This window comes from Adiantum capillus-veneris, chromosome 25 (assembly GCF_014529385.1).
Source record: "Adiantum capillus-veneris isolate H3 chromosome 25, ASM1452938v2, whole genome shotgun sequence".
In the NCBI taxonomy this organism is placed as follows: Eukaryota; Viridiplantae; Streptophyta; class Polypodiopsida; order Polypodiales; family Pteridaceae; genus Adiantum; species Adiantum capillus-veneris.
The window spans coordinates 12,652,261-12,675,319 of record NC_140955.1 but is presented as its reverse complement, the minus strand read 5'-3'; the positions used below and the strand labels follow the sequence as shown (position 1 = coordinate 12,675,319).

At 41.3% G+C, this 23,059-nt stretch overlaps 1 protein-coding gene across 1 annotated transcript; it reads right to left on the bottom strand.

The window, feature by feature from the left end:
- Positions 1–22,383: 22,383 nt before the first annotated feature.
- On the bottom strand, positions 22,384–22,785 carry LOC147424432 (uncharacterized). Its single transcript, XM_086499601.1, has one exon. The coding sequence runs from the start codon at positions 22,783–22,785 to the stop codon at positions 22,384–22,386; it is 402 nt and encodes a 133-aa protein (XP_086355727.1).
- Between the last annotated feature and the right edge of the window lie 274 nt (positions 22,786–23,059).

Genomic DNA, 23,059 nt, shown 5'->3' with positions numbered 1-23,059 from the left:
AATAAATGTCAAGCCGACAATGATGTGAAATTGGTCAATTTCACCCTATTACCACACAATGTTTGAGTAACTAAATTAGATTCAATCTGTTCATAGATTAGGATGTAATTAAGGGTAATTAATCCATCTTTAATCCACTAGGAAGGGAGAATCCTCTCACCTATGAATATGGTAATTCTTCATCTCTCTACTTACATGAGGAAAGTGATTGAGCATGTCTAATTCACCCCTCTAGTAATTTGATTAAGTAAAAATCTAAAATTCTTAATTACCTAGACCAAGTATTTAACTTTAGAGCCAATTCCCACAAGAAAGTAAGGTATTATCTATAAATTACTATGTCTTGAAGTAAATCTAACCCTCTCGTATAAAAGGAATTGTTCAATGATTCTAATCTGTCATCTTGGTTGTTATGGTACTCTCGGACATTAATTTTTTTTCTCCAAGTTTGTCAATTAAGTAGTGAGTATAAAATGGCCCCGGTAAAGAGAACTCGCTTTGGTGGTGCCCACGACCGCGAGGCGGGGACAAGCAACACAAATGGGAAAGGGAAAGCTCTGGACGACCAAGTACCGGCCAACTCACAGATCAATGACGAGGAAATGGAGGAGGTAGGTCACATTTTAATTCAAGTTTGTTTAATTTAACATTGCATACGATAAGTTAGGAAAGAACATATCCCTAAACATGTTGGAGAAGTCCAACGAAAACCTCGGCATTTGAATTGAAATGTATATTAATTTTTAAGTAGGAACGAATGGTTGTTGGATATACTGTTTGAGATAGGAAAGAATGTCTGTTTGGCGGCGGACGAAGCAACAAGTGGCCGTTTCCAGAGAAGGATCATATTTTTCTGAGAAACCATTGTAAAATTCTTTTGTAAGGAAGCATCTCTAAGCCGAGAATTTGTCAAAGGATGTATGATTATTCTTATGGGAGCAATTGTATATTAGAGAGCCAGTTAGAAGTTTAGGAGCTTATGGCAGGACAAGCCATTTGTAAAGACCTAATCTATAAAGGTCATTTTTTGTAAGTTTGAGGATAATCTTTTTGATGGAGAACTGAGAAGACAGCGTACGTTTGAGAGCTCCTTCTTGTTCAAACTTGTAATCTTCGCCATTGTGGCTACGGTGATCCAAATTCATATTTGTTTATTGCATTGTGTTCCTCTCATCTTGCTCTTCCATTCAAGTGTAATCATTCAAGATTTGGTGTAGGTTTTCATCTACGAGTTTGAGGCCTTAAATCACTGTTTTGAGTGTCTATATGCGTGTTTTATGTTGTTTTGACCCTAGGAGGGGCTTTAGGGATCCTAAAACGACCCATTAGGATCAAGTGTTCGCTGTTTTTGCTGACTTTGGGACGAACGAACGCGATCTTTGTACCTCTCCAGAATGCTGTGATAGTGATAGTATATGTTCCTGATAATCCCCTGTAGCTTCCCTTCAAGTTTCATGCGATTCTGATATGATTTGCATGGTAAACGGGCGTGATGACTATAGAGCTGTGTAGGAGGACATAGGCAGATTACTTGGCGGTAATGCATTTGATTTGCTTGTAGAGTTAGTAGTTGCATCTCTTTGAGTTCACTTCATTAGGAATAACACCCTAGTGAGTTTCCATGCCTCATTCGAGTCGCTTCCCTTGTATTGATAAATATGTTGATGCTTGAGAGCTATGCTATGGACGTCCGTCGCGACGACCCGCAAACATTGGCGCCGTTGCCGGGGAATGCACCTTAGGTGATGAGTGACCGAGTGCGTAGTTAGACTCCTTTAAAAAAAAAAAGATCAATCCACAAATCCATTTTACACCTTAGTTAGGCTGCTAGACAAGGGTTTAGAGCTTAGTGGAGTCTAGAGCCAGTGGACCGGCTAGATCCTCTCTTAGGAGATTTAGGGAGTTGTGAGTGAGTGTGTTAAAGCATTTTTGCTCTTCAATTTCTCTAATTCGATTGAGTACTGAAATCTCACCCGAAATCCATCGTGTTTGTTTTGTTTGATTCATTTCCTTATGTTTTTTCAGTTCTGTACTTAGGAGTAGGATAAGCAAATCACATTCCAATCAAATTTGGGGCAAAAGTTAGAGTCGAGAAACCAGAAAACCATAACTTTGGCCAAAAAAGCCATAAGACTCTGAAATTCTGGAAATATGACCAAACAGGGTTGATATTGATTCAAATCACAAAGTGGTAGCACAAAACACTAGGAAACACTTGTTAGAGGGAGCAGACAAAATTTCATCAGATTTGGCCCAGGTACTACGATCGCGATCGGTGTACCTCAATGTCAGATTTGTACAAGATTTGACATGTGCCTTCCTGATAAGATTCTAAACAACTTTGTCTAAAGCAACCACACCCAAAAACATCAAAAATCAAGGAAATCAAGCCACTTGGCTAAAACTAGCCTGACAGACCCAGAAAGTGCAAAATCTTGGATTTTGGTATCCAAATGCAAAAAGACTTTGGGGATAGCCTTAAAACATCAGTGTCTACAAGCATGCCAAATTTGGTCTGATTTGGGCTCAGAACTACGATCGCGATCGGTGTACCTAAGTGCCAGATTTTGACCAGATTTCATCTGTGGGATCCTTAGGTGCTTACAAGCATAAAAGTCTAAAGGACCTAGAGCCAAAAACCTCAAAATACCTGTCAAACCATCTGAATACAGATCCAAGTCAAAAACTGCTAAACTGGCTTAGAAATTGACTTTTGGTAGACCAAAGCACATCAAAACTGGGAAGGAATCATACAGAGGGATAGCCGGTACACAGGACAATCCCAGGCATCTCTCAAATCCCAAATCAAACATCAAAATCAAGTAAAACTGATAAATTTGGGAAAACAGGCACTTCCAACCAAGAAATGGTAAAAACTTGACTTTTTTGAGTCCAAATACAAAAGTGTCTGGCAGGTAGTCTTAAAATAGCCTAGTGAACAAGCTAGTGAAGTTTCATCTAATTTGGGCCCAGAACTACGATCGCGATCGGTGTACCTCTGGCCCAGATCTAGCTCATTTTTGACCTGTTCATAGACCTAGACCATTTAAGATATCAAGAGTTGTCAAAACTCAATTTGGACATACTGTCAATAATTTGCAAGAAAAATTGTGTTGAGATCATTTTGAAGTGTTGAATCTGTTGACAGTTGGAATGATACAGTGATCTCATAGCCATCCAGTGTATTCATTTGCAGAGACCGATCAAGTAACCATCTATCTCCAGGTAAGAGGTTTGGATTCAGTCAGTAAATCCCACTTTCTTCATGTTTTTGAGATCGGGAAAACAAATCAACACCAGACACCTAAATTTAGTGGATCAAACAAGTGTTGCATCAACAGAGGAGAGTGTAAACCAAGGGATAGTACGACCGTTAGAGCCGATCCTTGAAGAAGGCATCTCCGATACTTCTTCAGAGAGATCTTCCGAGTATTTCACAGAACACTTGGGACAATTAAAACTAAAAGGAAGAGAAAACATGGCAGCAGCAGGACCATCAGACCCCTCGGCCACATTAAAGCTATTGTTCATCAAGTATCAATATGACAACAAGCAAGGTGCCAAGATATACAAAGATGGTATGGACCCCTACTGTGTAAAAATAGAAGATAGACCAAGTGAGTTCAGGGACTTAGTGCCTGTGAGCTATAGCGGAGATAGGTACCTAGATGACGAGGGTATCATGTACTTGGTAGTCCTGAATCCTAACATTGTAGACAAGTGGGGATTAATGGGCACCAACATGAGGAAAAGGCACCAACAATGAGCTTACCTAATGCGAGATTAAGGCGAGAAAACGAAACGTTGAGAGTCAACACGGATAATGTCTACTTGGGGTTATACAAGTATAATAATGGAGAGCAAGATCTCTATTACAGATACGTTGGAGAGATGACTGAGCAGAAAAGACTTTATGTCTTCACCTACACCAAGGGAGCGGAAACGAAAATTTCTGCATACGACAAGTATGGAAGACGATATGCAGCAATCGATAAAAAAGAGTTGGAAGGATATACGTACTTTGGGGGACCACTTCACCAGTACATGTCACTCCAAGCCCACTAAGACCAGCACCTAAAACTGTCGTGCCAGAACCGGTGACCACATGTGGAGGGAGGACTCATGTAGCTGATTCTTTCAGTCGACCTCATTATTCGATGCCAAGCCCCATGGGAACATTACATTTCAGAGAGTCAATGGCTACGAATCGAGGTAGTGCAGTTCCTATCTCTACACATACGGCTGTAGGTCCGACATTTGCAGCCACCCCATCACATTTGCCTCCTAGTAGTAGATTTGGGGCAGGGGAGCCAACGAGAGCAACCTACGACCTCCATGATGCATGAGAACAATTAAGTCAAGACACGGGAGCAATGAGATTGACTGCAGACCATTGACTACAGACCATAGACGGATCAGGCCATCCCAAGTAGCTAAGTGCATGCCGAAGAGGTATAGCGGATCGGGGGATCCATATGCCCATGTATCGCTCTTCAAGAAAGTCTTAAGAGCAGAACAGATCACTAATTTCCATACTCAATACGAGGGATTCGGGTTGACCTTGGAAGGGACGGCCTTAACATGGTTTCAACCTTTAAACCCTGAAACTTGTCCGAATATTGAACATGTATTGCGCGAGTTCGCGGAAGAATTCTCAAAACGGGGTATAAAGCATAATACTGTATCGCAGATATACGCTTTTAAACAAAGGGAGAATGAAAAAGTGAAGGATGCAACCTTGAGATTCAAGCAATACATTGAGAGGTGCCCGAGGAGGGAATTACCGTAGGACGAGAGATTGTTTGTGCTCTTTGTTGAAGGACTTACGAATGAAACCTTGAAAAAGGACCTTCACTTGAAGGCCTATAACACATTTCAACAGGTTACAAGGGAAGCGTTATATCTTGTCGACAACTGCAAAGCATATGGGGAAGTGTCAGAGGATACTGATTCAGTAACCAGTGGCTCTTCATCGATTAAAAGCGAACCCTCTACCAAGAAAGATGCTCAGGCGTCCTTGATGCCGATAGCTGATCAAATGATAGAGGAGGTAACGAAGAGAATGCAGCAACATATGAGATCAAATCCGGTGATGAGACAGTCTCAGACGAGGAAGTGTGACATATGCGGGGGGAGGGATCATCCGACGTCGTGGTGCACACAACAACCGAAGGCACCTGTTGCGAATAGACGAGTACTGAAATGGTGCGCCATAGAACAAAAATGGACAAATCATAGCATTGAAGAGTGTTTTTATAACAAAAACTATGTGAGAGAAAGACCGTATGGACCTCCAGCAGGACCATCCCAACCACCTCCTCCAAGATATCAAGTTGGACCAAATATGAATCTCGTAGCAAGAGCAGACAGACCTCAACCTGTGTTGGGTCAACAACCTCCATTACCATAGGAAAATAGGGCCATGATTAGGTCTGCTCAACCTTGTGAAGCATCACCAGGAACAAATAGTACACTTCAAGTTTCTTATTGTGAGGAACCAAATGAGCCTTATGCAACAGAACATGATTCACAAATATACGCAGACGAAGCCTATCAACCGTGGGGAAATAGCGAGGGTATGGCACCACCAACGTATGTAGCACAACCTTCGAGAGATCAATATTTGGTAGATGAAAGAACGTTAATGTTCATTGTGAACCAGAAATACAAACCAAGAGGATATCCTAATAGAGCAGGACAACCTATGGGATCACCTCCTCAAAATCAACCACCAATTGGATAGTGCTATTGTGGAAGTACGGATCATTGGGAGCGTAACTACCCTTTCAAAGGCTAAAGAGTGAAAATTTTTGGGTTTTGTGACGGATGTGGTGTGAATCACATATTTCCAGATTGCCCAAAGAATCCGGACAACAAGGGAAAAGCAACTATGAATATTGTGGGGGTGATACCAAGTGCAAGCAGCGGATCAGAAACCGATCCCATGATCCAAATCAATGCGATAACCAGAGCCCAAGCCAAGGACTTAGGGAGAAACGAGCCTTTGGAGGAAAAGGTCGAGTTGCCAATACCCACACGAAATGAGAGTTTATCCGTGAGAACCCAACGAAAATCCTGGAAGGCGAAACGAGACAGGATGAAAACAAGAAGGTTGAAAATCCAAATTTCCATGCAAAACGAATTGCATGAAACAAAGGAGCAACTGAAGCAAGAGAGAGAGAGTAAAACTGCTGAGGTTAACAACAAGACGAGGAAAACGTCCTCAGGGGGATCAGTCGTGGTTGAGAAAGTGCTAGAGCCGTTAGATGCTCTATTACAAGCATACGAAGCAAGGCTAAAAACAAACCAAACCTTAGAGCAGAGATGGTTAACTTATCCTCAACCAGAAGTGGAAACGAAGCGTTTGGAAATGTGTAAACACCTCATTGAAACAGCCCAAGCGTTGATGGAACCTAATATGGTTAGAACCCCAGAACAAGAGAAGTGTTGATTCACAAAGAGCGAGAAAAACTAAAAATCGATGAACCAAAACAAGTAAACGGACCCAGGCCTGAAACGATATTGTCACTGGATCATCAAGTGGTGCCGAACACGACTGATGACGCTAAGTTAATGACGATAATGCCAATTCCAGAAGTTGAAGAACAATGGACAACACTTATGGGAAACCATTAGAAACAGAAAGAACGGAAGCGCGACGCTACAGTCTGCTCCAATTCCCGAGATTAACCTGGATAACATATTTTATCCAGCCGATATACAATCACTGTATGGGGATCTGGGAATGGAGATTTCGGTGGAAAGAAAAGCCCAATCCTTGAAAACCCTGCCTTCATTTATAGGTGAACATGAGGCACAATCGGGAATAAGGTTAGTTCCATCCCAGATGAGAACTATTCCCCATATGGTTGACTCAAAAAGTCTTCAAGAGATGCTCTTGACACCTATAACATGCACAATCACGCGGTCCGAACTGTTGAGAGTCAGACCACACTTATGGGAAGACATGGGGAAACATTTATAGCACAAAGGAGTAAAGATTCCTCTTTCGACAAACCCTACGGGAGAAGAAAACAAACGGACCCAAAGCCCAACCATTGCCCATAAACAAGGTCGGAGATTACTGTGAAGGCGAGGAGGGGAATAGAACCCTACCTGTTGAATATCAGGATATAAAAACGATAGATATCCTAGATAGTGGAGCGGGAGTGGCGATTGCTACAAAGCAAATCTGGGAGAAATGGGGCCATCCAGCTCTCAGGAAAACGAGAATAAAACTGCAACTCGCAGATGGGTATGTAGAGAGACCATTGGGAATCGTGGACCAAATAGTTGTAACTTCGTGTGGAATTAACTATGAGCACACTTTTGCTGTGGTGGATTTCGGGAAAATGAACAACTTGACATTATTTTGGGATGACCATTTATGCGTCAACTGAAAATGATACAAGATTGGGGGTACGACCAAATCTACCTAAGGCACGAAGAGCTAATAACAAAAATCAACATGAAGGATCACAACTACAGAGACGTTGCAAAAACACCAGTGCAAGAATTTAATTCAACCACTGTAAATGAAAAAGAAATACCTGCATGGATGCAAACGAAAGCGCATGTATGGATGTGTGGAGCATCTGATTGTGGGGACATAATCAAAGAGGAATGCGTTTTGGAAAGATCCGTAGAAAACGAGGCTTATCTCCCAGAACCTTTCTCGGAGCATTTATTTGAGCCATTTGGGTGGACTCTAATATTGTCAACCTTGGACGTATGTGTTAACGAATGCACACCTACAAAATTTTGTGACGAAGAAGGATACGACGTAGTAACGTTGCAAATGGCTCGCGTCAGGATCGGAGAGCGAAGAACAAGAAGAACCACCACGTGAGACCGAGTGTAAAAGAATAATTGACGAGATATCTGTTTGAGTCAGGATCGGAGAGCGAAGAACAAGAAGAACCACCACGTGAGACCGAGTGTAAAAGAATAATTGACGAGATATCTGTAGTGAACGATAGGAATCAAATAGAGGAGGAATTCACGGATTCACTAAGCGGTGACCTTCCATCACTGGACGATGAAATCCAACTGATAGAGGCTGATGATGAGAGATCAAGTGCATCAGAGACGAAAAGGAAATACAGGTCGAGGCAGGACATGTTTTACGAGTTTCCTAACCAAAAACCTAGTCGACAGGAGCGGTATAAATCCAAGAGAACAAGAAAATCAAGGGCGAATAAGCATAATCCGATGCCTCTTGTCAATGATAGAACGGGATATCTAAAGCTTGTTAAAGCTGATGATTGTGTCAAAGACAAGGTCACTGTCCGGTTTATCAAAACTAAACCGTGGAAAAACAAGAAGAAGAACAGACACAAAAAGCGAACGACTAAGTCGCATAAAGGGGGAAAAACAGGGTCTGGAATGACCAAAACAGAGAGGAAAACGGAGTACAATAAGCTCAAGCGAGCCCTTAGAGACGTATGGACTGACTTTGAAACAAATGAGGACACGAGTTCTGACAAGATGGATGCAACGTCCCATTATAAGAAGTATACCTTACAAGATAGGAAAATCATAGTGCAACAACCAATGAGGGAATTCAAGGAACCGGGTACATCGTACGACGGGCCTGAAAAAGCCAAACGAATAGATCTAGCGGAACCAGGAGAAAATCCAAAACCTGCATATATTGCCATGGATCTTACTGAAGAAGAGGAAAAGCTTTTGGTAGCTACTCTTAAACACTATAGAGATGTGTTTGCATGGTCATACAAAGATCTTAAGGGGGTGGATCCAAGTATCCGTCAACACACAATACCCCTTAAGAATGACGCCAAACCCAACAGACAACGTCCCTATACTTACAATGAAACGTTTGCGAAAAAGATCAAGGAGGAGATAGATAAACTTAAGGAGGCAGAGTTTATTTACGAAATTGAGCACACCGATTGGGTTTCACCGATTGTGGTGGTCCCGAAGAAAAATGGAAAGTTAAGAGTGTGCGTCAATCTCAAGAAAGTAAACGCTGCTACAATTCGAGACAACTATCCCCTACCCATTACTAATCATGTAATAGAAAGGGTGGCTGGAAAAGAGGCATATAGTTTCTTAGATGGCTTTTTGGGTTACAGCCAACTCGCAATAAGGCCAGAGGATCAGCACAAAACGGCTTTCGCAACAACTGAATGGGGTATTTTTGCCTTCCGGGTAATGGCTTTTGGCTTAACAAATGCATCAGCCACATTTCAAAGGCTGATGGGTCATGCTTTTAAAGAATATCTAAGACAGTTCTTAGAAATTTACATGGATGACTTGTGCGTTCACTCTCTTGTAAGATTGGAGCACATAGAGCACTTGACCAAGGTGTTCGAAAAATGCAGACTGGATCGGATTTCCCTGAATCCAGAGAAATGTGTCTTCATGGTAAGACATGGCAAAATATTGGGACATATAGTGTCCAAAAACGGTATTTCGACAGACATGGAGAAGATCAACGTCATTGTTGATCTACCACGACCAGTAAAGGTAAAAGAGGTACAGACATTTATGGGCCATTGTGGATATTATCCCAGATTTATCTACTCATACGCTATAATTGCAAAACCAATTTACGCGCTGATAACTAAATTTGAGTGGATGGACGAGTGCGAGAAAGCTTTTCAAACTTTAAAGCAGAGGTTAATTTCCGCTCCAATTTTGAAGGCTCCGGATTGGGAAAAGATATTTCACATCCACGTAGATGCATCAACGTATGCAATAGGATGCATACTTGCACAACCTGGAGAGAACAACATGGATTTTCCAATAAGTTACTCCAGTAGACAACTGAACAATGCAGAGAAGAATTACACAACAACTGAGAGGGAGGGATTGGGTATGGTCTATGCGGTGAAAAAGTTTAGACACTACTTACTTTCCAATAAATTTGTATTCTTCGTTGATCACCAAGCACTGCTGTACTTAGTAAACAAACCTTGCAGTACGGGGAGATTTGTTCGATGGTTCATCATACTACTTGAGTTTGACTTCACGGTAGTAGTCAAGAAAGGAACTACACACCAAGAGCGGATCATTTATCTAGAATGATGCATGGAGAAAACCCTGTAGGAGTTGATGATGATTTTCCAGATGCATTCTTTTCAACATAGAAATGGTTCCAAGATGGAGCGAGGATGTAATTCCTTTGCTGACTATTGGGTCATTGAATATGACAAGACAACCATCTATCATTGCAGCATCTAGATCATTGTAATGTTGGCGGGCAGGCTATACAAACAAGGATCGGATCAAATCCTTAGTCTTTGTGTTGAATCGAGTGAATGGGAATTATACCTAAACCAAGCTCATGTACAAACAACGGGGATTCACAATGGGCATGCACAAATGTATCAAAGATTGATGAGAATGGGTGTGTATTGGCCGAAAATGTGACATAGTGTTCATATGCATGTCAAATCTTGCGTTAGATGCACCCTTCAAAAGCCAATAGAGCACGCGACTCTATTCAGATTATCTGTAGCACCCCGATGGAGTAACTACATTGTTGAATACCTCACCACCAGGATACTGCCTGAAGGGATGAGTAGATCAAGTATCAAAACAATCATGAAAGAGGCAAAAAACTATGTACTGATTGAGGACACTCTTTACAAGAGGGGAAAAGACAATCAATTGAGAATGTGCGCGACTGAAGAGAAATACATTCCTATCTTAGAGAAAGCACACGACGGACAAGCTAGTGGACATTTCTCAGCTGACAAAACGGCCAAAGAAATTCTTATTGTAGGCATATGGTGGCCTACACTATTCATGGATGGTGAAGAGTTTGTGAAACGATGTGACGATTGCCAGAAAACAAAAATTCCTAGAGCACGAGATGATATGCCCTTAAGGCCAATGATAGGGGCAAGAGCGTTTGCGAAATGAGGAATAGATTTTGTAGGACCGATAGCGCCTCCGGGATATAAAACGCACGCTCAATACATTATTGTGGCAACAGATTATCTAACAAAATGGCTGGAAACAAAGCAACAACCAAAAATGATGCAAAAACGACAGCACAATTTTTGTATGAGAACATTTTCACCATATATGGCTTACCAATTGAGCTAGTGAGCGATAGAGGAACTCACTTCATCAATGAGGTGATCGAATTCCTATTGGATAAACTCATGGTAATTCACAGGAAGTCAGCTCCCTATCACCCACAAGCGAACGGCTAAGCCGAAAGTACGAATAAGATTTTTGTGACAATTCTCACCAAAATTGTTGGCAGAGCTGACTGGGATCAAAAGCTGCATTCAACCCTATGGGCATATAGAGTAGCTTACAAAACGTCAATCGGAACGACTCCGTTCAACATGGTTTATGGAATTCAAGCGATTTTGCCACTTGAATTCCTTATCCCCACGCTTCGAGTCGCTAAACAATTAAAATGGACGGGCCATGAATTATCCAATCAAGTATGACACCAAATACATACCAATTTTGAATTAGTTTTGGCTTGCTTTTTCTTTTAGACACGGAGATCATAGTCCTAGAGACAGATGATGTGGGCGAGGATACATGTGAAGAAAAATTATACACATTCTTATACAATGCTCGTGCTCATCACTGTGCACCAGAACTATCAAGAATGTTTAATGTAGAGTTTTCTATACAAAGGATCATTGATTGCTCATTTGAGTATCTACAAACCCATTTGCAACAATATGAGGCAGTCATTCGTGACAATTCCATGACAACTGATGGCATGAGATGTGTGCACCCAACCAACCTTGACCCTAACAAGAGTGCGGTCGGGAGACTGAATTGCTGTCTAGAAAAGTGTCCCTCCAATGCACTGCTTGTACAAGACAGGTGTATGAAGCACTTAAAAAAGTGTTGCTTAGTGGAATTCAACCACGGGTTTGTTTGTTACTTGTACTTGTAGACGGATGGTGAGTCAGAGACTTTCCAGTTTCATCAACTTTTGGTAGTTGCCCATTGGCACCGGAGAAAGAGGTAGAGAATGTGGAGGTGCAATTTGACCCAGAAGAAGAGCGGGTAGAGGTATTAAAGGAAACATTTGATGCGGGCTCAACTCTTGCTTCTCTTGTGAATGTAGCATTAGGATGCAACCAAGAAAGCCCAAATAAGGAAGTGACTTTGCCTCTGAGTTGCGCTCCCAGATTTGCTATGGGGGGCGATGCCCACTACATTCTGCTCACAGATATCATGCTTGAGCTGAATATATAGGAGGACTACTACCTAGATGCAATTGCAAATTTTTGTGAGGCAGACATGGGATTTCTGGATGATGATGGAGTGGAACAACATCTTCTTGCTGACACAATTGTCCACACGACTCACAATTCACTTCAAGGTGGCAACTGATAAAAAATACATTCAATGAAGCGAATTCCGGAGAGGCCAATTTGCCAACAGATGAGTAGTTCCAATTGACAAAAAAACAAATCGATTTGGAAAACATGGGTAGGCCCGTGGCACCCAGAGCTCAGGTACTAAATAGTCAGTCTATTCACTTGTGGAGAAGGTCGATGCTGGAAATGGACGAGAATCAGATGGTAATTTACAATTTAACATTTTCATTTTCTCTCTCTAAGCCAACGTGGAACTTCTTACAGGGCCCAAAAGTGAGTCCAAATTTCTCCTAATGCATGGGAGATAAAGCAAAGGCTCCATTAATCTCTACAAAAATTGATGAGCTTGTTTCACAAAGTAGCGCCAACATACAAAAAGAAAGTCAATAGGAGCCAAAATTTTCCAACCTACTTGACAAAATGGTGGCATCCAAAGACCAACACAATGGAAGAGGCCTAAATTTCTAAAACTTATGAGATTGTGTTTCTGGCATTGAACAGGCAAGGCCACGTCTCCATTAAACATACATGGCATAAAAGTTAGAGTCGGGCAGCTAAGCCACTAAATGAGCGAGGTGTTAGTCCCAAACCTTTATGTAATATTATTTTGTGGTCTAAGCATCTTAGTTATTCTAGGTACTGCTCAAGCTGGAAGAGTTGAGCATAATTATGTGTGTCGCTCATGCTAATATAGGTGAGCATAAAAGTCGAAGTCATTGTAGTATAGTGGTAAGTGAAGAAGGAAGTCCATAAGACACTCATGCACTAAGCACAATAAGGTATGAGTGGACAAAATTCTACATCAAAAACCCTTCTTGGAAACATAAAATCTACTGAGACGTCCTTTGATGTCACATGTGCTACATTTGTTCCTTGAAGCACCCATCAACTCCATCTTCCACACTGCATATTTTTGTTTGAAAATTTCTCATAAACATATAGAGTATCCCATAATTGGCACTTGCATTAGGCACTCTTCCTTTGTTTCTTCCAAGCACTCACCTTGCATGACAGGTACTTCAAGTCCAAATGCTCAACTCTAATAAGAGCGTATACCAAAGGCACTATTTTCTCACCGGGTTTTTCCCCTTTGGTCATCCAGGTTTAAAGAACCTAATCTAGAAACCCTCATTATCGACTTCTTGTATATATTCCTTCTACATCAACAATAAGGAAATGTCTACCCAAACCAATCGGCAATGACTTGTAGCAAAAAATACAGGTCTCCATATTCTTATCAAAAGAATCTTTTATCTCCAAGGTTGACAACAATGCTCCATCAAAAAATGGCAAGTCAAAGAATGGCCTACAACAACAAGCAATGAAAAATTCAGCAAGGGATCTATCCACAACAACCATACGTAGCTCACACAGTGCTTCAACATTGGCTATCTATTGTGGAAAACTCAAATTGCAATGGACATTGAAAGAAAATCCATCATAAAGTCCACGCCACAAAGAGGATCAGCTCTACAAGCTCAAACAAACCAACATCCATCTTTACGGTGGCCAAGATTGAAAACAAAGAGGTGAATGCACAACAAGAAGAAAAGTTGCCTCAAAAATCAAAGATCAAATCACGTATCAACATCATGGTAGATATGAATCACTCAAGGAAGTGGGGAGCATCATCAACGACAAAGCACTTCCCACGCTAAAGACCAACCTTGAAGATAAAGCTGAAGACAACTCTATGACAAGACTGAATAAGGTCGTATCAAGCGACGACACAAATTAGGAAGGGAGGAATGTTAAGAGATAGATAGAATGGGCGTCCACCTGGTCAGACATGTAGCTGGACACCACATTTGTAGTCAATTATTTAGTCGAGCTAGTGTAGTGATACTCTGTGTAAATCCTATTTCTAGAGAGCAGTCAATTTCTTGAGTTGTAATTCTGCCATGACAGTTGTAATTCAGTCTATGTGAACCAGCCACTGGCCATTTAGAATGCCCTAGTGTTAGCCGGTTGCCACGACGGACGTCTGCAACATAGATTTTTGTACTAACATAATGTCAATATGCAAGGAAGCGACTCGGGATGGGGCAAGGAGACTTAATGAGAGTGTGGATCTTACCAAAGTGAACTTTGAGGGCTACTCATACTACAACAAAAGCAAATCAACCACTTTCTAGTCAGAGAATCAGTATGTGTCCAATCTCACCGCTCTAGGTCATCAAGCCGTTTCGGCATCCAAACAAATTCGGAATGCAATGAAACTCAAGGAGAGGTATTACAACATCTAGGGGCACAATCCTACCAAGGTTTGCAACCATCTGGGAAGGTACATAAATCACAATCCAATAAAAAAAAAAGTGCAAAAAATTGAAACAGAACTATACAAAAAGGTTCCCCCTAAGCATAGAAACACTTATCCATGGTCAAACATCAAAAAACATCTATTTAAACCCTCAAATCATTGCATTTAGCTCACAAACAATGCATCGCAAACCACAGCAGAATTGAGAATGACTATACTTAAATTGTAGAGCAAGAGACAAGGAACACAATGTGCTATTCGAAAATGAATTATGATTACTATTCTAGGATATAACTTGTAGCAGCAAGAGGCTTCTCACAGTGAACATTTTTACTTCTCCCAGCTAATGAAATCCTTTAGTCTAAACTAAGGGTTTTGACTTAAAGGTTAAGGGAACTTTCCCACAGCCATTCAGCCACTTACAAGGGGTGTAGACTCAGAGAGGCTGAGAGGGTATGCAAAAATATATTACAATTACAAATCTTCATTAGCTAAATTACACCGATTTGTTTGAAAAAATGAGCGAGTATTACAGGGCTTAGTGCATATGTGCCTGTTACGTGTCATTCCGTTGTGTCCACTAAACATTCCCCCTTCCCATTCATTGCACATCCTCGTGCAATCTGTCTCTAAGTGTATTCTACTCTCTTTTCTCTAGTGTTGCAGTGAGGTGCCTGAACTTTTGCGCTCTTGCCTTGATCTCCACTTTTGTCGCCAGCTCTTTGAAAGGGTTATTGCTGGGAGTACTTTGATATGCTATATGTCGTGCTGATAGATCTTTGGTCATGGGATCAAATATGGAGGAGTCTACCTTAAAGAATACTGTCATGAATGCCTCCTCAAATGACTGCATGTAGTGGGAGGGTAGGAACATGACTCTTGCATAGAATCCCATGATGACGTTCTTGCTTGGGAATTTTGTCTCCACTTTCCAACAGAGCCCTCTTGTGCCTTCCACAAAAATGTGCCAGGGATGCTCCACTACCTCTATATCATTGAAAGCCGTTATGCAGGTTATTAGCATCTTGGCAATTTTCACAAGCACTTCACATGCAAGATCTAGGATCTCCTTCATCATGTTAATGACCCCTTTGAGTGTCTAAACAATATACTTCTCTGACGGGGGGTTGTTATTGATTGGCTTTTTCATAACTGGATAGTTCAATACCACCGGCCTTTTGCTTTGCCAAGAGTAAAAGCTGTCCCAAGATCACCGTCTATTGATGGGATAGTAAGTTGGGCCGATCCTGAGGTGCTACGGAGCATTCCTATAGTAGGTTTCGGTTGTAGGTTGTTGCTCAAACCCTTTCTTTCTCCAGAGGGGTTGATTATCAATAATGTTCTAAATTTGTATTGCGGTGACAGGAACATCCTTGTAATCCCCTCTACTGTTTGGTTCAAGGTCAGGCACCTCATTTGGAGTGACCATGAGTAGGACAACCAATTCCAACACTTTCAGTTCATATAGCAGATATTCTTTGTGCGAGGGGTCTTTGACTTCTGAGGAGATCCAACGCTGAATTTCTTCCTTGGTCGAATCTGAGATGGATGTCGTGGCTAGATTTGCAGATTCCTGTGTTTCTTTTCCAGGCTTGTAGCTGGCACATCTGTTTGGTCAACCTCAAATGTGGATTGCTCAAATCCTCCTGCTTGCTCAAAGTCCACTGGGCTGTTTGTTGAGTCTTTGCTTGAATTTCCCTTAGAGTCTCCAAGTCCCCCCCGTGCCTCTACCAACTTCTTCCTCAATTCTTCAATTTCCTTGTCTTTGGTTTTTTGCAGTGCCCTATGTCCTGTTGTCATGATTTGTCTATCATTGTAACATTTAATGGCCTAATAACTTGTGTGTAGCGGAAATGAGCATGAACATAGTGGGCATTTCATTAGAATACATTCCTAATGAGAATTACAAGAGTGCTTGGGTGGAGAGAGCAACAAAAAGCATAACACCTAGTTAGATAGCATCGACAATACTTTCAAAAGAGAGAGAAATTAAGCTAATGACAACAGTTGAGGACCGGATTTGCATGGAGGCGGTCCCCCCTCCAAAAGGCTTTGTATTATGGTTTCTCCCATCAAGAGAGACATTGTACAATACATTCTTTGTGTTCCTTCAAGACTAGCTAGTGCAATGAAGATGAAAGCTTCATGCACTAAGCAAAACACTTAGCAAACACAACTTTAATTATACCCGTTCTCAGACCCAAGACCTCACACACCTTCGAAGATGGTGAGAGCTAGCAGGGTATGAGAGTAGATTGAGAGGAAGAAGGAGTATCTTACGAGAAAGATGTACATCTCCTCACATAATCACTCATATTAGCAAAGCTTTAGCTTAGTAATTAGCTTGGTAGAGGAGATGAGCATGCATTGAAGCTTGTCTCTTGGTTGGATTTGCATCCACAAGCCAAGAGTGTGTTGATGTAGGCTTCTATCTCACAAGCTTGGAGTAGGTGATGAGTTCTCCATTAAAGCTTGGGAAGAGATAGTCTTCTCTTTCTTCACACATGAGATTGTGTGAGTGTGTGTGTGATAATGCCTTGCAAAAATCAGGCCCCTCTCTCTCTTGGCTAAGCCCTCTTGCTATTTGCTCTTGCTGAAGCCTCATTGGCCCTCCCCAAGTCAAGCCAATCACAATTAAGCAGCATAAGTGATAGCCTTTTGACATGTGTCCCCATTTCCCCTTTTGTGAGAGCTTTAGGTAATTAAATAATTAAACTAAACTCTCATTGGACCCCTTTGCCTCCTGGCCAATAGGAATCAGGCAAGCCATTGGGCTCCTGAATGCTCATTGGACCCCTTGGGAGACTGCCCAATAGTCTTCTAGGAGACTTAATTCTCATTGGTTTCTTTTATTAAATGTTTTTAAATTAATTAAACTAGATTTACTCTAGCTTAATTCTCATTGGTCCACTTCAAGGGTCATCCAATAGAAACTGGGCACACATTGTGGGCATCTGGCCTAGGGAGCTGACATGTGTCCCTCATTCCCTTTGTGTAAAGGGAGCCTGAGGCATTGCCGCTCGACTTGCAGGGTAGTGTTTGCCTCATTTCTTTGGTTAGTTCCTCCTTGAGGCATTGCCGCTCGACTTGCAGGGTAGTGTTTGCCTCATTAAACTGCTCCACCTCCTTGTAATAGTAGGCTGCATTTTCCTATTCTCTTTGCAATGCAGATTGGACTTGTAGCTGTGCTTTCTCCAATTCCTCTATTCTTTGTTTTAGCTGCAAGGTATTTTCAGCTGCCTTAGATGCATCTCTTTTGGTTTCTTCTAGCTCTAGCTCATGCAAGTTGTAGAGAGCCCTTTGGCATTGGAACTGGATCTTCATCTACTCTAAATAAGCATCAATGTCAAATGACTTGATCATTTCTGCTCCCTCCTCTACTATACCTTGCGAACGAGGAAATTTTGGTTTCTATTGGCTTCTTTGACCCTGATTTGATGTCCCAGCTTCTTCAGTCATTTTTTCCTTCAGTTTCAATACTTCTATAGCCACTAAATTTGTAGTAGGTTTTGGTTGTGTTGCTTCCTTATCTGATCTGTCTTTTCTTTTGATTGCACCTTCTCTGCTCCTTGCTCTAGGAGGTCTACAACTTTTTTCCTCTTTTCTATTGTAGTCTCTGAAGGTACCTCCTTGTACTTGGGAGAATCAAATTCCTGACCTTGTTGGTCAAGAGTGTCTTTCTCTACCTTCCCTTGTGGGTTATCTTCCCCTTCCTTGGTCCTAGTGGATTCATCAGATGATTCGAGATCATCGATGTGTGGTCTCTTTGCCTCTTCTTTATCTCTTAGCTCCATTTTGTTTGAGCTCGTTATGGATCTGTTGCCACATGGTGTTGGCAATATTTTGATTCTCCTCGGCTTCTTGTCTTTTTTGCTATTTGATCTGTTCGAGAGCTGCTACCTGTCTGCATAGCGACATAACGTCTTCTTCTTCTTCTCTTCTACTTTCTCATCATCAGCTTCTGTTCCTTGACTTCTTTTGTCTTCATGCTTCTGTTGGCGAATCCTTTTCCCTCGGCGCCTGTGCTTCTTCCATTGTTCTCTTGGCTTGAGTAATTGGGATGGCCTCTGCCATGCAAGCTGTTCTCTTCTTCAATCTTATATATCCAGGAAGAACTAACTGTCATGTTCTTCTTTTGAAGACTGGTACTCCAAAGGTGTATCTCTTTGTTGAGACCCAGCTTCCTAGCTACTCGGAGCATCCGACTCTGTCTTTTTGTTGTCAATGTTTGTTCTGGTTGCACTTTGCCTTGTTTATTTAGCCTTTGGTTTTGGCCTTGTGGATGGTCCAACCATCGGTCTTACTGCTCTTTTGGATCCCCTTTAGATTTTCTTCGATGATGTTGTCGAGGAGGTAATTTCCAAAGTCACAGATGACCACTCTTCTCTCTACTAAGCCCATTGCCATTACTATTGCCATGTGCAATAGCGGTTCCGTGTATCTTGGTGGCTTCTGTACTTTGAAGTGTTGCGATACGAGGCACAACGGAAATTCAGTTTTTGAGTAGATCAAATCCTGATTGTGCTTTGTTGTTGTCTATTGCTTTTGTCTTTTGCAATAGATTGTGAGTCCCTTGCTACAGATGGAGAGCTTCATTGATTGTTTCTGCTATGATCTTAACCTTGACTGTTGCCCCATCTTTGTTAGTCAAGGTGGATTCCCCATTGTACTAAATCAAGCTTATGAGTTCATAAGCTCGTCTGAAGTCCATTCCCCAGGACGGTAATTGTAGGAAGCTGTCCAATTGTAGGCACCTGCCCCCTGCTTGTACTTTTGGTTTTTGGTGTAGTGTCCACATTTCCCTTGGAAAGATGGCGATCTTCACTATCTCTCCGTTCGTGGCTTGAAATCTTCTGATGAATATGTTAGCCGGTATTGCTTCCCACTCCCTTTGTGCAGCTTCCTTTGAGGCATCCTTTGGGCAGTTTAGCATTGAAAACAGGGTTTAGCAAATAATCACAAACGTCAAAAAGTTGAAGAAAATGCAAACTTTGACCATAAAATGAAAAATGAGCATAACTTTGTCAAAAATACACCAAATTCGACCAAATTTCACTAGTGCATCTAGGATTACTAAAGGCACAAGGGCATAGTGTAACATATTAATTTTAGCAAAAAGGTACATGGATCGCGATCCATGTTGGGAAGCATTTTGAAAATCCAACTAAGGGAGGTTGTTCCTGGGCATATGGAGATGCTACTCTACAAATTTCTCTAGATTTAGGGTTTGAGGTACATGGATCGCGATCCATGTTGGACAACATTTTGAAAATCTGGTGATACCATCTGGTAGGGTTCATCTAGATGGTGCCTTGGTCCAAAAGTATTGGGATTTGGATCATTGGCTTGGTACTTAGGCTAATTTTTGAAAATCTTCTTCAGACTTAGAGAAATTTGGCATTTTGATGTGGATTTTGGAATTCAAATGGCTTGAAACTTCATGGCTTGGCTTGTTTGAACATACTGGGCCAGATCGTATGGATTTTTCTTAGGTTGGGCAAAAAGGTACATGGATCGCGATCCATGTTGGGAGGAATTTTGATACAGTTTCTTGCACATATGTTCCCATATGTCTTCCTAGTACACTCGTGAAGTATTTTCAAATTTGGACATGTTTTTTCTTAGTTTACCCAATTTCCCAGTTTATGGCCATGTTTTTTCCATCTTGACCATATTTGTTTTTTGGAACCACTTTTAGACACATCCTTTGCCTGATATCTGTTATTGCCTCAATTCCCACAATGATTTGTGCCTGTAATTCACAGCTTTGCCTAGCTCCCTGTCAAATTCCACTAGAATTTGAATCCATCTGAGGGAAAAATTTGATCCATGCAAATTGCACCACTTTGCACGTAACCTTTTGCTTGGTTTTGATCCTAAAAACACCATTAAGTTACATCTCTTGATGACAGGCTTTGAGGAGAGTGTGAAGCTTCCCAACTAGCTAAAGTAGCACATGGAAACTCCTTAAGAACTCTGCTCCTAGCCCTACTCCATGGGTTTTTGCTGGAATCATACAATTTTTTATTTGAAAATGGCCAAAAGACCATTTGCAGATTGAAGGTAGCAAACCAGGAGGATTTGATAATTTTAAGATCAATTTTTGTGATTATTTCTATAACACCAATAATATTTTTGCATCCCCTACCTAGTGAATCACTCCTGCCCTGATTTTGGCAAAAAGATACATGGATCGCGATCCATGTTAGGAAGCATTTTGCAATTCCAGCTAGGGGAGGTTGTTCCTGATCACCCATGGATGCTATTGTAGAATTTTTTTTGAATTTAAGGTTTGAGGAACATGGATCGCAATCCATGCTCCACCACCTTTTGCAGCTGTTTTTTCTTTTCGTGATTCTGCCAATTACTAGGGGTCTGCTGATGAAAAGTTTTTGGTTTTGGGTGAGTTTTGAAGTCCCCCATTGTCCTTGATAGTTTGCAAATTTTGTGACCTTTGTTCTGCTCTGATCTGCTGTTTTGGCAATGTTGATGTAGTATGAGGTATGCATACATGTTCTTGTGAGGTTAATGATCACACATGTTGAATTTGGTGTAGTAAGAGCTACCAAGGTAGCCACAACGGGTAGAAACAAAGTCAAAAACCCCCCTCTCTCTCTTTCACTCTGTGTGTGTGTGAATGCAAATGAGGTTATGTTTCCACATTTGGCTATATAAGACCAATTTAGGAAATTTCAGAAAAATTCACAATTTTGGGACAATTTTAGAGTCTTCTCAAGACATTTAGAAATCTTAGCATTGTCAAGACAATACATTCATGTAAACTAGAGGGAATCTTGAGATGGGTTTTGGACTTCTATGTCATACACATCTTACATCTTAGATGTTCTCTTGTTTACAACCAGGTAGCTCAATCCTAAAGCTACAAATTCCAATTTACAATTTCCATGGCACAAGAAGATGTTCTAGCAATAAGTGATGTTGAGATGGGTATAATTGCGTGATCTTACAAACTCTTTACTTCTAAACTAGATAGTGAAATCCTAAGGCTACATCATTCTAATTTCATTTTTAATGGCACAAGAAGACGCTCATGCAACAAGGAAGTGAGAAAACAAATCTTAAGGCTCACATTTGAACCCACAAAAAACCAAGAAGGTGAGTTTCAATACCAAGGACTTGAAACAAGTTTCTTAGACCACTTCATGGAAAAGGTTCAACATATGAAATAGATACCATGCTAGAGGAGACAAAATAATTTTTTTGGAAACTCTTATATCCCAACTCTTACACTTAAAAGTCAACAAACAAGCTGATGGAGATCAACTTACAATATCTTGGAGTGGGAAGTAGTCCAAAAAATCAATACACCTAAGATATAAGGCACCCAATTATCACATTTGAAATGGAGCCATATAATGTTTTTGGTTGAAAACCTAGCAACTTGTAGCCGTGCTTGAACTAGACAAGAGAGAACTAGACAACTCGAACTTGACATTTAGCTCTAAAGCCAAGAGATCGCACTAAAACAATTCAAAGTTGATGTTGAGCTCTAAATCCAAGAAAGTACATTGAAAACCACTCGAACTTGAGTTTAGCTCCAATGCCAAGACATAGTGTTTGAGAGAAAATCAAACTTGAGGTTGAGCTCAAAAGCCAAGAAGTAGCATGCTGAAACTAATTACAACTTGAGGTTGAGCTCTAAAGCCAAGAAGTCATGCTGAAAAGAAATGGCAAGAACACATGTAGAAAACAAAGACTAAGACCACATTTAAAACAAGCCCATACACTTTTTGTAAAGCTATCACATTTAATGCATATAGTTGTCAACCTAATAATTTAAAATTCAAAATAAGCGTTTTCATATGACGACCCTTCAAGTTCACCATTAATGCTGCCGCCATCACATCTCTTGCTTTGTTTCTGAGTAGCCTCCCTCTTCGTCTCTGAGGAGACTCCTTCTGTTTTCTCATGAGGTAGCCAAAAGTGCAAATCATTATGGGGGAGACGTAGAATGAAGTGAAGAGGGCGGTGACCAGCAAGAGAAAGAGCCACGCAGAGACACCATTGCCACATAAGAGTTATCGATAACCTGGGAGCCTGCGCCGGGGACATTCTACCTACGGGTAAATGGCTCAAAACCCTCTGAAGGTAATCAACCTTGAGCTCAAAACCCTGCTTGTCGCCCTTGTTGAGGCAGTCAAAGAGGGCGGGGATGTTGAGAGCTTGCACCGGGGGCATTCTAGCTGCAGGTGAATTGTCTCAAGGTCAAGCTCAAAACCCTCTGGAGGCAATCAACCTTGAGTTCAAAGCCCTGCTCGTCGACCTTGTTGAGGGGGTTACTTGTGAGCCGCCATAGCTAGCCTTGAGTATCATTCTTGCTCTCCTGCCTGGTTATCCCGAGAGAGCTCAGAACCCTGTTTGTTGACCTTGTTGAGGCATCAAATTAAAGAGGGCGGAGATGTTGAGGCTAGCTTTCGTGATGGCTTCCTGTACCTCACCCATAATTTTGAGT

Coding starts and splice junctions, on each gene's coding strand:
- LOC147424432 (XM_086499601.1), bottom strand. CDS start 22,785: ATGCCCCCGGTGCAAGCTCTCAACATCCCCGCCCTCTTTGACTGCCTC.